Source organism: Syngnathus scovelli, chromosome 2 (genome assembly GCF_024217435.2).
Source record: "Syngnathus scovelli strain Florida chromosome 2, RoL_Ssco_1.2, whole genome shotgun sequence".
Taxonomy (NCBI): Eukaryota; Metazoa; Chordata; class Actinopteri; order Syngnathiformes; family Syngnathidae; genus Syngnathus; species Syngnathus scovelli.
The window spans coordinates 13,264,850-13,281,676 of NC_090848.1; the positions used below are offsets into that span (position 1 = coordinate 13,264,850).

Sequence of the window (16,827 nt, forward strand, 5' to 3'; positions counted from 1 at the left end):
TAGTTAATTACTTGAGCTTTTCAATTGAAAAACACTTGATGAAAATTTTTTTTAAAATACAATGGTAAATATCATGAGTACGCTTTGACCGATAGTGGAAGGACTGATAGTCGAAAGGTGGTAGGTCGGTTGATAATCACCTATCATACCATACCTCCTTTTCACGACAATATGACAAATATTTAGCTAAATTAATCATGTTTGTATTAAATACATGATGATTTGTATGACAAATACAGAGAAAGGCTTTCAACAAAGAGACAACATTGTTATTGGAATCGGGTTAATCATTGTTGAAAACCTGTAAGAGGATTTATTTGGAGCATAAAAATTAGGGCTGGTGAGTTTATCTGCCGTAACCATAGCGAATCGCAAGAAACTGTCAAGCCGATTTAAACTAGCCATTTAATGACCAAGCAGAGAAAGTTTGCTTCAAATTAAAAGTTCTCCAAACCTGTGTCCATTGTTATCACTTGGAAGTGATTTTATTTTGAAACGCAAATCCAGAACTTGAGCGTTTCTTTTCAGAAAACGTGACTTCGACGGCTCCGAATGTTATCTGTACTAAAGAAACTTGCAAGTCTTACACGAAGTTTACTTTCCAGTGTGTCGCGGACGAAACGGATATTAATCGTCGCAATCTACCGGGCGGTGTTTCAGAACTGAAAGCGATTAAATTGCCCGTTACAGAACTATACAATGCATATGATTGCCTCAAACGGATCCGCAATGGACCTAGGGTCGGAGTCGGTGAAAGTTAAAGCGCATTACTGCGGGTGAGTGACAAGCCAAAACTAATAATGGCAATGTGGAAAAGTTGATACCATCTATTATGTCGCAGTCCAGCAATAGTGAGGAGACACCTGCAGACGAGCTTCTGTTATGAGGTTTCAACAAGTGTCTGTTGATTGGGAAAGTTAATTTTGCACCACCTTTATAGTTTTCTACTTGTTTGGGTTCGTATCTTGTTCACTTGTGATTGGCAGTGTTGCCGTCGCCTGCAAACTCAGGGACGCCTTACTGATCATATTAGGTCGTTTTTCGCCACCGATCACACGTCTTTTCAAGCTCAACACTACCTGAAAAAAAGAGAAATTGCAAGACATGAATGACAGGAATGCATGTGGATAATTCAAGATTGACAAAGACACACACCCTCATTTGTTTAAGAGATTCCATGTGCATCTAAGGAGACGTGAAGTACGAATGTGCCAATTAATGTGCCAGGATCAATATAGGGAGTGCAAATGTGTGTGAATTATTACAATACATATACAGGACACGTCAAATGTGCATCTTGTGATGAGATTATTGTTTGACAACCAGTTTTACCTTAATCTGTTTGTAGTTCACACACGGGTGATAGTAGTTTTAGTTTTTAATAAAATTCATTTTTATTTGACTTTAGAGCAGGTTTGTCATTTTTCATCAAATCTGTTTTTCAAAAATGTTCGTTTTATTTTCTAAATTAGTTTTAATATTGGTTTTACTTTTTAAAGTGAATTTTAAAGTGTTTTTTCCCCCCCAGTGTGAATACATGTCACCATTGCTAGACTCAATTTGAGAATGTCTTCAAATGTTTATAGATTAATTTCTTGACACCTGAATGAAGATGACCACTGTAGCAGGTTTCTTTAGATTGAGTTCAACCAAACTTGATACAATATTTCCATAATTTGGTTACCTCAAGCCTTGACAATCTGGAGTTTGTAGATGAGCTCCTCAAGTTCTTCAGGTTGCTGAATGGTTGGCCAACCCTAGAATTCTCCACCTTGCACAAGCTGCATAGTGAAACATCAAAAGATATTTATGGTGTTATTTGCCTGCTGTAAAGTCTGCTTTTACCCCATCCAGTTGTGTGGCATGTTGTGTGTCCATTGATCTGTACATTATTTCTATCGCTTGTCCTGTTCAGCACAAGGTGAAAGTGAATTGCTTTCTTAGAGTATACAAAAATATACGTTTTTTTTTTTTTTTCCTTGTATCACTGCTTGCGATCAAGCAGAGTAATTGAGCCGGAAATGAAAAGAATATTTGGCTCACAGGGATCACAGATTAAACTACTCGATAGCTCTGCCTGTTATGTTCTTTTTGTGCATGACAAATCCCTCGGAGCGCTGCACACCTTGGAATGAGTATACACTCATACACGCTCAACGCCGGGGCAAGGGTCACATTCTCGCAACTGCTCCATTACTTTGAATCGTAGATACTCCCAAAACACAAAGAGACGTGCACCATTTACCGCGAGCTTCAACCGGTTTCAAATATGAGTCTGACTCAACTTAAAATGCCAAGAATTTATTCAGCTTTTTGTGAAGTGTGTGTGTTTGTGTGTGCGTGCATTCAGAGACATGTTGATCACAGACCTGGCTGCCACTTTAACTTTTGTGGAGCTTTGTGAGGAGGTGAGAGCCATGTGCAGCCTTACCAAACAGCAGCCCATCACACTCAAGTGGATTGATGATGAAGGTGGGTTTGCCTATTTTACGTAGAACCAAAGGTCAATGTCACACCAATCATTACACACAGGGGGACAAATATTAAGGGAAGCATTTTATTTTTATGTGAAGTTCTGCAAACTGTGTCAGGACTGAGTGACAAGATGGGCGATCTGCTCTTGTTATTTTTGCAGCACCACTTTTCATTCATTTTTCTCAAATAAAATATATCGAAAAAAATAATCTGAATGCATAAACATTAAGATATACATTTTGATGTGATCATCACTTTTTCATAATAAGAAATAGAATAGACAAATGATGATAAAATAGGTTGGGAGAAGAAAAATGCTCCCTGATAGTTTGTTAGAAGGTAGATTGACCATTCCAAATGCTAGACTGCTAACAACAAACTGTATAACCTTGGAGCCCAGCAAGATTAGATAGATGTGATTCTGATTCCTTTTTTTTTTCGTGTGAATGTTTGCAGGAGACCCTTGCACCATCTCATCTCCGCTGGAGCTTGAGGAAGCATTTCGCATTTATAATCGAAGCAAAAGATCTGGACTGTTGTTGCATGGTAAGTTGATGACAAATTTAGCATCAGTTATGACTAGTCTCTTGTTTGAAAAGCAGGAATATATATCAACTGGTGTTTTTGTGTCATGTAAGTCATTTGTTTATTCTTTGATTTATTTTGATTATTATTTTCTATTAGTGTGAGCCTCAAATCCATCCAAATTTCCCGCATTGTTTCCATTACGACACACGTTTGTTGGGTGGATGAAAAGGAAAGTATAAAATACTTTTTCTCACTCACTCTGCTTTTTTCCACAGTTTTCCCGAGTATTCCGGAGGAACCAGGAATGCCGTGCCCCGGAGAGGACAGTGAGTCAAGCAGTTATCTCTTTCATAGCTGAGCTTTTTCACGGAAATGCGGTCTATACAAACACACAGATCGTACAGCTGTGGTTTACTCAAGGGCATGGATTTCAGATGAATTTGAAGCTTTTTGTTATTTGAGCTCTTTTTTTTTTCCAGAGTATTATGATTACATGACACACTGTAAATCTTTTTTTTAAAAAAACAAAACAAGAATTGGCTGTTTGAATTGGTTTTATTGGACAGAAAACATTTTCGCGAGTGTCCCCAAACATTTGACCGGTTGTTTTTGCTTAAAGGGGGGAAGTCAACTCACCAAAAAATCTTTACATGAATATATTGTTTATGTCCTGACAGGATTCTGATCAATATTGCATTTGTGGATTATGAATCGAGAAGAAAATCCGACCGTTTTTATCCATCTCAGAGGGCGGCCATTTTGCCTCTTGCTGTCCACTGAATATGACATCACAATCAGGTCTCAAGCCACAACCAATCACGGCTCAGCTTCAGACTACAGGTCAGCGAGCTGTGATTGGTTGTGATCTAGACCTGGCAACTGTGATATCATTTTCAGTTGACAGCAAGTGGCAAACTACTTGCCTGCTGAGAAAACTTCATGGCCATGAGCTGTGTATATTTAGAACTGACCACAACCATATAATGCATGTGTGTTTTTTTTTTTTTAAAATCAATTTAAAATATCCCCCTCGAGTGGAGTGCACGAACGCTGCTGTGCAGTTGTTAGGTCTTGAACACACACTCCTTGGACACAACAATGTGCACGGTATTTCAGGCCCCAATATTTTGCAGCCTGCTGAAGAATTTCTGTACCCCCAACAACATGTAATACTAATTGAAAAATAATGAGCGCAGTTTGGTGCTATTTCCATACTGGCTCATTCCTACCACAGATAATGCTCACTGATGAATATTTGTTCTCCTAAACCAGAGGCTTCCCTGCCTTGCACCAGATGCTTTGGCATAGCCCCCACTCTACCACCACTACCACAAGCCACTCCCATCCACCCTCCCCATGGCTACCCCCCTTCTCTCTCGCTCTCTCTCAGCTGTGTGGCACCACTGTCTCTCTGGGGAGGAGCTTACAGTGCTGCAGCATCGCACAAGACGAGCTGGCGAGAGACACAGCTTACAAGAGAAAGCGAAAAACTGTTTGAGCGATAGAGGGAACCCGCATACCTTATACAAAGCAGCTCTTAATGCACAAGGCAGGCATTGTTCTTTTTCTAGCCTTTATTCTATTTTTGGCCATGCTGAAGAACGGACACAATTTATCAGAGCTGCTTTGAGAACTGTCAGCTTTGAGGTCAGCGCAACCGGCAGTAAGCAAAGATGAGTATGAGGGATGCAAGGTGGGAAATATTTTAAAAAAAGCTGAGAGAAAGAGGGGAGGGCTTGCCAGAGAGAGGGACAGCAGGGGATGTGGATGTAGCGTCACCGGTTCACCTCGCAGACATACGCACACGTATGCAGACACCTTAGCCTGGATAATGTGCTGAAAGAGGTGGAGGGGAAGAAAGAAGACAAACCGGTGAGCAATCCATCTGTATGTTCCGTCAACCCGTCCCCTCATCTTTCATCGCACCACTCCACCCATCACCGGAGAGAGAATTTGAACGAGCCGTTTGTCATCTCCATCCTTGCTCGTCTGTGTGCACGCACGGATGATCGCTCTCTCTCCCTCTCTCTCTGCATCCGTCGTTAGCATGCGTGCTACATCCAACCCTTGGCCGAGTCACGCATTGCAGGCTGGAATCATGTGCCAGCCACCTGCTAGTTCTGTTAGCATGGCTGATGCCTGTTTTTATTGGACTTCCATCACTGGGCTTGCTTAACACTTGGAGATTGATTCCAGTGTGAGGCTTTGCCTTGGGATTGTGTTGGGATGCTTCCAAATGTTTTGATGGTTTTCAACTGTGGTTTCTTAGATTCCTGGTGTCGGTCGGTAATGTGGCTGAGATGCAGGTTGTTTATGCATGCGGTGGAGGTGCAGCGCATACAGCATCAAAGCAAATTTGAATTTATTGTCTTTGAGACCTGCTTCCCAGGGTCAGAGTGTCTTTCTTTTACGTTGTGGCTTCAGGAATTGGAAGCCAAGTGAAAGCTTGCAACAATGTAGTATACGAAAAAGGTTGATAAATTGAATATTCTAAAAATTGGTGATGGTAGCTGAGACCCCAAAACACAAAAAGCCAGACAAAGAGAATTTTTTCCATCTATCCTCTCAGTGGCAGAATGAATCCGGTGAAATAACATGTTGAGTTTTTCCCTCACTGTAACCTTTCATTTTTTTAATTGACCTGATGTTAGCAGTTTTTTTTCCCATGACACAACAAACGCTCAGAGAACAAGTACTTTATTTATTTATTTATTTATTTATTTATTTGTGTTTCTGAGTCTGCCAAATAATAAATGTCCTCTTTTTGGTTCTGGCCTATTGCAACTCTTGACTTTGAAGGGCAACAGTGACAAGCTAATAACAAATAAGCTAACATAAACGTTTTTGGTGCTGATTTGCAGTTTGGCTTGAAGATGAACTTTAATATTTATTCATTATATTATTGAGGACATTACAGCTTTCCTTACTGGACACTAACCTTGAAGTAATATTTTATACTGCAGAAAACACTTTCTGGAATAGCTACCCGACCACAAGTTACAAATGCGACAAACAAAATATACAAAAGCAGATATACATCCTATTTGTTGAATGCAGTATTATAATAAGAACCTGCACAAACTGCAATCTGTAGCAACACTATTATGTAATGTGATAAAAGGAATTAATCACTGGATTGAAACTGGAACCAAACCCCTGGCAATAAAAAAAAACATCTTTACAACAACTTTCTAGGCTAGAATATTGTCTACAGGTAGGACTTTTTTTTCCCCCAGTACCAGTACTCACCAGTACAGACTACAGATACCTCTCGTACGTTTGATAAAAAGAACACAATGACAAAAAATGGGAACAAAGACCTTTCCTTCTAAATCACAAGTGTCAAACTCAAGGCCCGGGGTCCAGATTTGGCCCGCCACATCATTTTATGTGGCCTGCAAAGATAAATTGTGCATCAAATTCGTGTGTCATTACTAGAATTGCAAATTGTCTTCACTTTTAATACTATCTTTGTTTTTGTTTTTTTTAAATATTTGACTAGTTTTTACACGTCTGATTTGAAAACGAGTTATTTGTCAGTTTGTTTTGTAGCTTTTATTGTATATAATATGAGGTGCTCATACATTGATTTGGGTTGACTGTCATAATGGCCCTCCGAAAGAAGCTATGACTACAATACGGCCTGCCCAAAAAATGAGTTTGATACCCCTGTTCTAAATTATTCACCAAACTATTGCTATATGGTGCCACCTACTGCTGAGGAGGGCTAAATCTAATTGTATATATTTTTTGCCTTGGCAAGTATCGTCAGCCTCTACGAGTACCCGATACCTTAAAATAAGGCCGGTCCTTAATATGGCGACTTGCCCCTCCCTAATATTAACTCCTATTACCAATTCAAGGCGTGTTATGTTTTTGTTGAGTTAATGATTTAACTAACATGATGTCAATGACAAATGCCAAAAGTGCTTTTTAATGACATGCCACAGCATGGCCCAGCATTAGAGAAATAGGAGGCTTTACCCACACGCCACTTTATTTAATTGTAGCGTCTGATTGTTTGTTCGGAAACCTGCAATGAGTGACGTCCGCACAGATAATGGCAAATGCTTTATGTGTGATTGAAAAGGCATTGGGGTGGAGGACAGACCTCGAGTCGGGGGGGCCATCCTTCATGCATCACAGAGCTTAAGTGTCAAAGTGTCCCCGTGATGACCTATTTTAGTCAGGCAGATTCGAGGCACACCTAGAAGCCAGACAAGGAGGGAGGAGGATTGTAGAGGGAATATTAATTGACTGAATGAAGCCCTTTCACAGCTTCCGAAATGGAAACCTTTTTCAACTTGGCTTCATATTGTCCAAGATAAGCATTTTTATTTTTTACTCTGATGTGTAACCTTAGTCTTATTCAATACAATGCTTGTTCTCTCGGTTCAGTTACATGAAAATATGAATGTGCTGAAAACATTTTTGAGAAACTGAATCAATACTGTATGCACCAATCTGATATGCCTGCATTTTGGTGCCCTCCTCCCATTTTACTTTGTTCAATTCAGGCATGGAAAAATCGCTGGTCACCAAATATACCCAAACCTATTGAGATAAATATTATTTTAAATTAAGAGAAGATTGAATATCAATCCATCCATAACATACTGCTTTATTGAATTACATGCAATGTTTAGAATTGTTAAACTGTGATCATTCCATCATATCCTATCAATTCAGCAGCCTTTAATTTCTATAGAAAACCCTCCTGTTAAGTCAAATCAGATATTTGTGTCGCCCATAATCACAAAAAGCGTCAAAGGGATTCCCGGTGGCGTGGGTGACAACTCTTGAGAAAGGACCACACAGATGGAATCCCCTTTCTAGAATAACAAGGCTACAATGGATGCCGAGTGGGCAACATTTTTTACAGCGTGTGATTCTGTACAATGTTACTTAAAACACCATAAAAGTCCCTTTCATGAAATGAAGTGCTCCAGGATTGGGAAAGTGGTTCTCCTTCAACTCTTGTCCCCGTTTGTCTGTGCAGAATCGGCTTTATCTCATGCTGTTTTTTAGTTGACATTGGATTGTATACTAGAAAGGGGATACCCTCCATCTGCCGTCCACTCGCAAAGTTTCTTCTGAAATTCAATCAAAGCGCCCTCGAGATTATATAGTCAACCGTTCACCTGGTTTCTGGGTTTGGTCTTTTGACGTCAGTTTCACTCGATAGTAGGTCACAGTGCAGGACAAAATGTCTGCCGTAACCTCTTGCTATAGCACACATATTTAGATTTTCTGTATTGAGTGTTGTTTAGCTTCTTACAAAATTCCTTTTTCTTGGTGTTAGCAGCAGAAAATCCTTTCCAGAATAATTGCCTCGCCGTGCTGGATTGCTCAACATGCAAATGAGCTGCTCAGTCGGTGGCAATTGAAATGCCGTACGTCAGTCGTCATTTGTGGTCACGGCTAATGAGACTTGATGAACGTGCAGCCAGATTCCACGCCCATAACACTCACCGACTCAACTTACAAGACTCTCCAGCTCGAGAAATAGCAAGAGTGTTTTTGTGAGGTGTCAGTCGTCCCTGCTGCACTGCAGCACACCCACGTATTTGTGTCACTGCTGCTGAAGAATTCAGAAGCTAGCAATTTTGCCACACAAAATTTGAAAGACAATAGAGTTACATGTTTCCCCCCCCATCAGTTTTTTTTATTTTGCAATACTCTAAAGTTGAAAAAGTTTTCAATTATGCACCACATAGGTAATATATTTTACTATTTAATTGGTAGTTGTATATCAAACTAAATAAATCCATAGAAGATTGTAACCAATTGTAATCACAATCGGGTGTTTCATCACAGCAGAAGCACATCAACAAAGCTGAATTCTAGGGCCACATTTCACCTAGAGCATTAGTGAATTAGATTTGAGGATGAATTTTTGACTCACCCAGGCTCACATGATGAATATGTTTCAATTTTAGCATGACAAATTGCATTCAGTGTGAATTGCGTACATGCAGCATCTCTTCATTCAATTTGCTTTGTTTATCTTTTGTAGCTTCCGCCTCTGTTAGCTATAAACTGCCAAGCCCTATCATGGAAAGATAAAGATACCGTATAAGATTCATAATGTCACCATTATGGGGTCTTAAAGTATTCATCTGTTCTCAGAGCTGTGAGTTTTCCTAAATGATTCCACTAAGTTACTTTTTTTGCTACTATTTATTATTTCAATGAACTGGATGTGTAATCTGCATTACATTCTTTGTTTGTGAATTCTCCACAACTTAACTAGAATGTGTGGTGGCATTTTCTGTCAGGATTGGAGAACAGTGATGACGCAACTATCTGACTGAGCCGTAGACCATTTTGCCACCTGTAAAGCTTTCACCACAGAGCAGAATGTGTCAATAGTGGTTTTGTTATTGAAGCTTTGACTGTGGCACAGCAGAGAGCCATTGTTCTACCCCGAACACGCTGTGCTTTGTGTATACACCAGAATAAACCATTTGGAAATGACAGAGGCACACTATGACAGCACTCCTCTCGCTGTTTTTTTTTTTTTTTTAAACAGGCCTTTAGCTGTGCTATACAGAAACACAACCAGGACATAACCTGATATTTCCCTAAGTAGGACACGACTAGCTATCACTTTCCATATAGGACTCTTTAAGATTGTAAAAATGTAATGTTAAAAGTTGACATTTGATTTTGTTTTTTTTGGTGCATTTTATATTCCGCCTCTTTTTTTTTTTTATTCAACCGCTTAGCGTACATACATTGCCCTGCAAACATCCACGCAGCGCTCAAGCAATGTCGATGCGCCCTCTAATGCTATGCCACTCAAATGATTGGCCTCTATGCCACTAATTGCTTGGATGATCCAGTTGCCATGCAGATGATTTGTTGACGGAGTGGAGAACTGCTCAAAGCAGCGGCAGCATCATTTTTAACTCTGTATCTAGCGGTAGGAAGACTTCCTATTTGTTGTATAGCGAGGATGCCGTCCATTTTCAAGATGGATTTCTGTTGGTTGTCAGGTTCAAGAGCAACTGGATTAATATTATTGAATAACTGTCTATTTGAAGTGTATATGCTTTGGCGTTATGCGAGCCAGCAGGAGATGTATGCCTGCTTTGACAAATAAAGAAAGCAAGTTATATTTGTTTAGTGCTGTTGTGGCACTGTTCCCACTTAATCCTAGATTAAATACAAATAATTCTCCAATATAAACGTGAATATTGAATGGGACATAATTCATGTTTTTATGCTTTTTGAGGCAATTTTTGTGGTGTCAAGCAGTGTACTGTTGCTTGGCAACAAGCTGGCCTGCTGTTGTGATGTGAACAGTTGAACAGTGCATGACTGAGGATGAGGCAGTCAAACGTGTTAAGAAGAATCATATTTAGAAACACCTTGAAATATTACATTACTTTTTGTGTTTAGATTTATGTTGAGGTTAATTTTGTATTTACACGATTGTCTTGTGGAGCAAAATCAAATTAGAGGGGCAGCCAAAAAGTAATGACTCCAATTTAATTTAACCTAATAACTTACTCCACCAGATATTTTCACTGTTTATAGTTTTAATACTTGTAGCCTATTGCAGGTTCCCTATACGCATTTTGCAACATGTTGAAAATGTTTAGTGGTCGGCTTTCCTTCCCTAACCAACTAATTCAATCACAGCTCTTTCCTTCTGATGGGCATCCAATACCAATGACACAGATTCCAAAATGGCTGTCAAGAAAACAATTCTTCAAATAAACCTTTAAATAAGTGTTTAAACTGGAAAAAATAATGATGATCATCTAAATAGCAGATATGAATGAATTGAACCAGACAAGAAAGACAGAAAATAAAGTGTTGTCATAATCACTCTCTCTTTCTAATTGTGATTAATATATGTTTCACTAAAATCCCTCCGAATCCAAACACACAAGATCTTTATTTTCTGCTTGAGTCTAAATTGATGGTGGTTGGCACAAATGACTAAAATGTATACAGAGAAATTAACAGTGTTGCTCATCTTTATTTAGATTGTGTTAATTAAGTGTGATATATATTTATACATTAGACACAGTTTTCTCTGAGTGGAATTTAGCTGTCGTCGGCCAGCTTGCATGTCTAAGTCTGTGCATTATGATTGGCCCCGATGTTGAACAGTGCATTCACCCCTTTTTCTATTTTGACTAACTGGGTTGGAAGTAAAGCTTTAAGTAAAGCGACTGGTGCGGTTTACTCTTTGAATTTGGGTCATAGTATGTGTGACCTGATAAAGAAACTATGCACATAATAGTTAAGAACTGTCTTTGTTTGGCAAGTAGAGAGCTTTTAGAGAGCAATCATTTCATGTGAAGGCAATCGCTATTATGCAATTCTCTGTTGTGTTCAGCTTTATGGATTGCACTTCATTTATCTCACAGGCCGTCCTTTTTCTCTCTGACACGTCTGAATGGGTTGCCCATGATGTGGCAGCCTCTCGGGGAGCAGTTTATGAGCTCACTATTTGAAGCTCATCCAGTGAACAGCTCTATCCCTCACGTCAGTGTAAGGCATAGCAATTGATTTTGCAAACAGATATCGCATGGGTAATTAATTATTACAAAGAAAAAGTGAAAACTTTAATTCTGTAGCGTATTATTTAGAATTTTTTGGTTTTATTGTACATGACCTAAAACATTTATTTTGACGTTTTAAAGTCAAACCCCCACATTTTGGTTGTAATATGTTGTGTAATGTTTCGTTTGTGCAATAAGAATCAAATGGTAAAAATCCACCTCTTTTTAGCCATCTCAGGGGGCGGCCATTTTGCCACTTGCCGTCGATTGAAAATGACATCACAGTTGCTGGGTCTCAGGTCACAGCCAATCACAGCTCACCAGCTTAGTCGTGATTGGTTGTGAGCTGAGACCAGGCAAATGTGATGTCATTTTCAGTCAACAGCTAGTGACAAAATGGCCGCCCCTGAGGTGGATAAAAATACGTTAACTTTGCTGCTGATCCCATATTACACAAATGCAATATCAACCAGAATGCCATGTTTAAAATAATGAGGGCACATACAACATGTATAGAAAAATTGGGGGTAACCTCACCTTTTTATATGAATCTAGATTTCTGTTTTAATTATTTTCCAGTCAGTATTTAGTCAACTAATTTCATTCAGTTTCTTGAAGCCTTACATACATCTTTCTCTCCGGGCCCTGGCAAAATGTGTGAACCATGTCCAGGGAGTGCGTTGACGCCCAGTTATTGTTTCTGCAGAAGTCTTTAAAAATAAATCTTATTTTGTATAATACAGCTTTTTGTCATAGTGTACATGAAGAGTGAAAAGCAGATAGTGATACCTCCTGTTTGGTTATACAGTGAGTTCCTGTTGGTGATGATAAAGAAAAAAGGTTAGAGGTTATAGCGATACTACTGTTGGTCAATCCTAGAAAACAGCCTCCACGTCACCGGGAAGGAATGCAGAAAATGCTTGCTCAACCTCCCCTGTGAAAGATTGGCGAAGCAAAAAAACACAAATGTGTCCGAGCTTATGTTTGCTTGGGAGAGCACGGCTTTACATGTGCCTGTTTATAAAATAAGCAAAACCTTTATAAAAATTTATTTTAAAAATCCATTCAGTTTGTGGGTATAAAGGTCACTTTGGAGTTTCTTTATTGCCCTCAAAAATGACATACTACTTGATCAAGACTAAATTTTTGTCCTTCAAGTTTGTACCAATAAAGACTCAATTTATTATTTTTTTTTAGCACTTTCCATTTCAGGATCATGATGAATCCTTGGAGTGTTTGTCACAAAATGTTTTTTTTTCTAATTAAAATTTCAAAGTTTTCCCATTCAAAATCCAAATAGAATTACATTTTGGCTCACCTGGGTTGTTTTCCTCTTTCCTCTGCAAAGCAATCCTACTGTACTTTGTGTAGCAAATGAAAGGAAACATTACAATGAGCAAATTTTTGTGTACACTCCAGAGTTGTCATAACAGAGCCTATTTGCCTAAGAGGATGTGTGCTGATCAATGGATGCGGCAATGAATCTAAAAATAGTCCTCTAAGTTGAATTTGGGTGAAATTGTCACTCCGTCAGAACCTATTGTGCCATCTTGTGTGCAGTATGGTGCAATTGCAGTATGGGAGTGTTCAGCAAGTGCATCTTTGCTCTTGTAATTAGATTTTCACTACTTTATAGTCCATGTTTGATACCGAATGCCCTCTAAAAAACAATTTTAAAAAGTATCCATGTATATATGGATATATTTACAGTATATATTTTATATGTATGATTATTTACTGTATATTGTATGGATGTTGAGAATGATATGATTTTTTTTTATATTAAAGCCATACATTTCTAATCAAATGCATAACATTTTTATGACGTGGGTATAATACAGTTAAGAGAAGGTTTCTGTGGATGTTTTTGTTTCATGCTTGGTTCGGTGCCATTTAATAGCAGATGGATATTGTGATGGAAGTGAGCAGGGCCTCCGTACAAGTAAACACTGATGACACTGCTTTTAACGAGTGTGTACACGTGTTTTCTATTAGATGATGAGCTGAAATGGAAACAGTTGATTCGTCCCTGTGGCAACTCTAGCAGAGCTAGACTGATCGATATCCATGCACGCATAGACACGCACAAAGCATTTGTACATACAGTATGCAGCCAATACAAGTCAAATGCATATTACCTAATTGCAGGATGTTTGCTTTTTTTGCACTGGGACGACTTTCAATCAACGAAACACAAAATAAAACATATTTTGACTCTGAGCAAAATATATCAGTTAAAAAAAAAATCCGAGTGTACATCATGTATTGCTATTACATTTGGAATTGTATACCGTAATTTCCGGACTATAAGCCGCGACTTTTTTCCAAAATGTTGAACCCTGCGGTTTATAGTCAGGTGCAGCTTATATAAGAATTTTTTTCGTGATTTTTGTGATGACGTGATCACTTTTATACACTCGTAAAAAGGCTGTGGACCACTGTTGTGCGGTATCTTGAAGAAAAAAACAACAACAAAAATACTATTTTGAAACACTACTATGGCTGCTTATTCTGGCTGTGTTGCTTGTGCTTTAGTAGGAATGCACGCTAGGTGACCTGCGTCAAAGGGCTCTAAACCCTTTCTCTTACTCTGCCATGTGACTCAGAGATTACACAAAGCAGTGGCGCTGTTTGGACCATCTGCATTGTATTAAAACCCAATCAATCAGCATTTAAATTCAATTCTTCTGACATTTTGCTCACCAAAAACAAGTTGTAATGAATGTGAACTTTTAATGCATTTTATTCAGAAGGTTACTTTGAACCCTCAGGCTTAAATGGCGGCGCGGCGTACTTATGAATTTTTACGGCTTTCTGTGTACTGTCTTTCTTTGTAAAAAACTCATGTACACGTGCGGCTTATAGTCCGGTGCGGCTTATGTAAGAAAAAAAACTAAAATATCCCTGAATTTTAGCTGGTGCGGCTTATAGTCCGGTGCGTCTTATAGTCCGGAAATTACGGTAATTGCATGTCATTTGGTAGAAAGAAGGCATGAAGCACTTTATTTGTTATTGCGTCTCCATTTGTTTGCTCGTTAGCAGGCTATTTGCTGCTTCACCGAGGATGATGAACAAACAGGCGGTGCCAAAATTCTGTGAGGCGGACATTTTCCTCGCCATCTCCGACTCCTTCCCCAAGAATTACCTTTGGAGTCGATTAGCAGGGACAGTGAGAGTCCAGAAATAACTCATGTAATTTATGACGGGGATTGCATAGTATCACGCAGAATGTCCCCTCACAGTAGCCTTCCGCTCTCAATAACAGAAAATTGGGTATTTCCTGTCTTTCTTCAACACACACAGACACACTCTACCCCTCCCATACAATTATCATTATCAGGGAGGGGTTCATGTGTTTGTGAACGAGAGAAACAATTTCTGGAAATGGGTCAAGCCCTTGTAAATGTCCTGTTGTGGAGAGTAGTAGTCTTAGTACCACCCTCTTCTCATGCTATGCCCCCCCCCCCCCTTCATAAGATAGTGTACTGCTTTGACATCGCAGCCGCTGTTTCTTCAGCTTGAAAGTCTCTGAAGAGAAAATGGCAGGACCATTTGCACTGACCCTTGCATCCGGAGGTGTAGTATTTTTTTCATTTGCATTTTGTCAGACTTTTTTTCTTTCTGTGGCATTCTTACTGTGTTTGGACAAGATGGACTTCTTTGGGTGATGTCACTAGCAATTCAGAATTCCCCCCAAAACTTAAACATGTGGTATATACTTCTGCTTTTGTGTTTTCATGTACCGTATTTTCCGCACCATAAGGCGCTTCGGGTTGAAAGGCGCAGACTCAATTACGGGGTCTATTTTGTATTTAATCCACACATAGGGCGCACCACATTATAGGGCGCATGCATACCATGACTTACGTTAAACAAAAAAAAACAAAAATCGTCATGGGAGCAAGACAATGATTTCGGTTGTACTTAATTCTACTGTACTCTACTGTACTCATATAATTATTAATCGATATACATACCGTCCAAGTCGTCATCTTCTGTACCGAAATTAAACAGTTGGGCAAGTTTGCCTTTAAACATGCTAAGTTCCGTCTCGTCGTTGTCACGTTGCTCTTCTGCAATGATCCTGGTTTTCCAGGAAGCTCTAATTGTCCCTCGTAAACATGTCTTTTTGTCGATGCCATTTTAGAGGGTCCTAATGCTGTTTTCTTTGCACAAACAATAGTATTATTTATCAAAAGGGGCGTAGGTACGTACTCTGTGTTACGTACAGTCTTCTGATTGGTTTACCGCCCCGATCTATGTAAAACGTCCTCTGATTGGTTCATCGGGTCGTCATATCACGTCTGTATAACACGGAAGCCACACAAAACAACTGTACAGATTTTGAAATTTAGTCCACACAAAAGGCGCACCTAATTAAAGGCACACCTTGTTTTTTTCGAGAAAATTAAAGGCTTTTAAGTGCGCCTTATGGTGCGGAAAATACGGTATATGTATACTATCTGAGAATTATAATATATTTTTTTATACATTAATTTTTACAAGTTTAAGGAGGCATGTATTATCAGCAGATGTGGAAAACAAAGATTAAGTGGAGGAGGACATCTGCAGAATAGCCAACCAGACTAGAATCCATTAGTAGTGAGTGGCATGTGGAAAGTGGCTTTTAAATAATTCGTGTGAATGACTAGGACAAATTCTTGTGGTGTGTGGTTTAACCAACCGGGTCACCTCATGTCCTTTTGGTCCATCTACAATATACTGTACTTGTAATCATCCATTTAGTATTTAAATCAATCCAGAAATGGAACTTAACAAAGATGCAGCGTCTTTTTTTATGAATACAGTGTGTGTGTGTGTTTGTGTAGTAGACCACAACTTTTTTTCTTCGTCAGGGACTGGTTCATGGTATTATTTTTGTGGACTGGCGATCATTTGTCATTGTTTTGTATATGCAACACTACCAAAATCTATCTACCTGGTATCCATCAATTTATGGCATGCAGACCAGTACTGACCTTCATTTCTGGTTCTTCCCCGAAATAGCTTTTTCAGGGCCGTGCGCTTACAAAGCAATTTTGAAAATCTCCAACATAAAAAAACGTAAGAAATATATGTACTAAAACACAGATAAGGTCAAATTAAGTTCACCTTTTAGAGGTGTTTGAAGTGAGACAATTGACAACTGTTGTGTGATGATGGGATTTCCAAACGCTGTACTTTCTTTCAAAATCCACTTTGAGGAAGCACTGAACTGTTGTTGCTTGTTCATTCCTGTCGTTGGGCGCACCTCAGCCCTCACGTTTCTCCACCGTCGCATCATGTCGCTCCTCTTTAACCATGT

The 16,827-nt window shown here is 39.1% G+C and overlaps 1 protein-coding gene across 4 annotated transcripts in view; it reads left to right on the plus strand.

Moving 5' to 3' along the window:
- The first annotated feature begins 535 nt into the window (after positions 1–535).
- prkcz (protein kinase C, zeta) overlaps positions 536–16,827 on the plus strand; it is a 36,974-nt gene continuing 20,682 nt past the window's right edge. The window contains exons 1-4 of one of the 4 annotated variants that reach the window (XR_007488164.2): positions 536–776; positions 2,351–2,472; positions 2,932–3,021; positions 3,279–3,329. Coding sequence is in view for 2 of the 4 variants with exons in the window: in XM_049752413.2 (XP_049608370.1) it covers positions 700–776; positions 2,351–2,472; positions 2,932–3,021; positions 3,279–3,329 (340 nt within the window). In the remaining 2 variants the exon portion in view is untranslated. Of the gene's footprint in view, positions 777–2,350; positions 2,473–2,931; positions 3,022–3,278; positions 3,330–4,415; positions 4,876–15,005; positions 15,099–16,827 lie in introns of those variants that run through there. The other 3 variants (XM_049752413.2, XM_049752415.2, XM_049752414.2) reach the window with 3 other exon arrangements.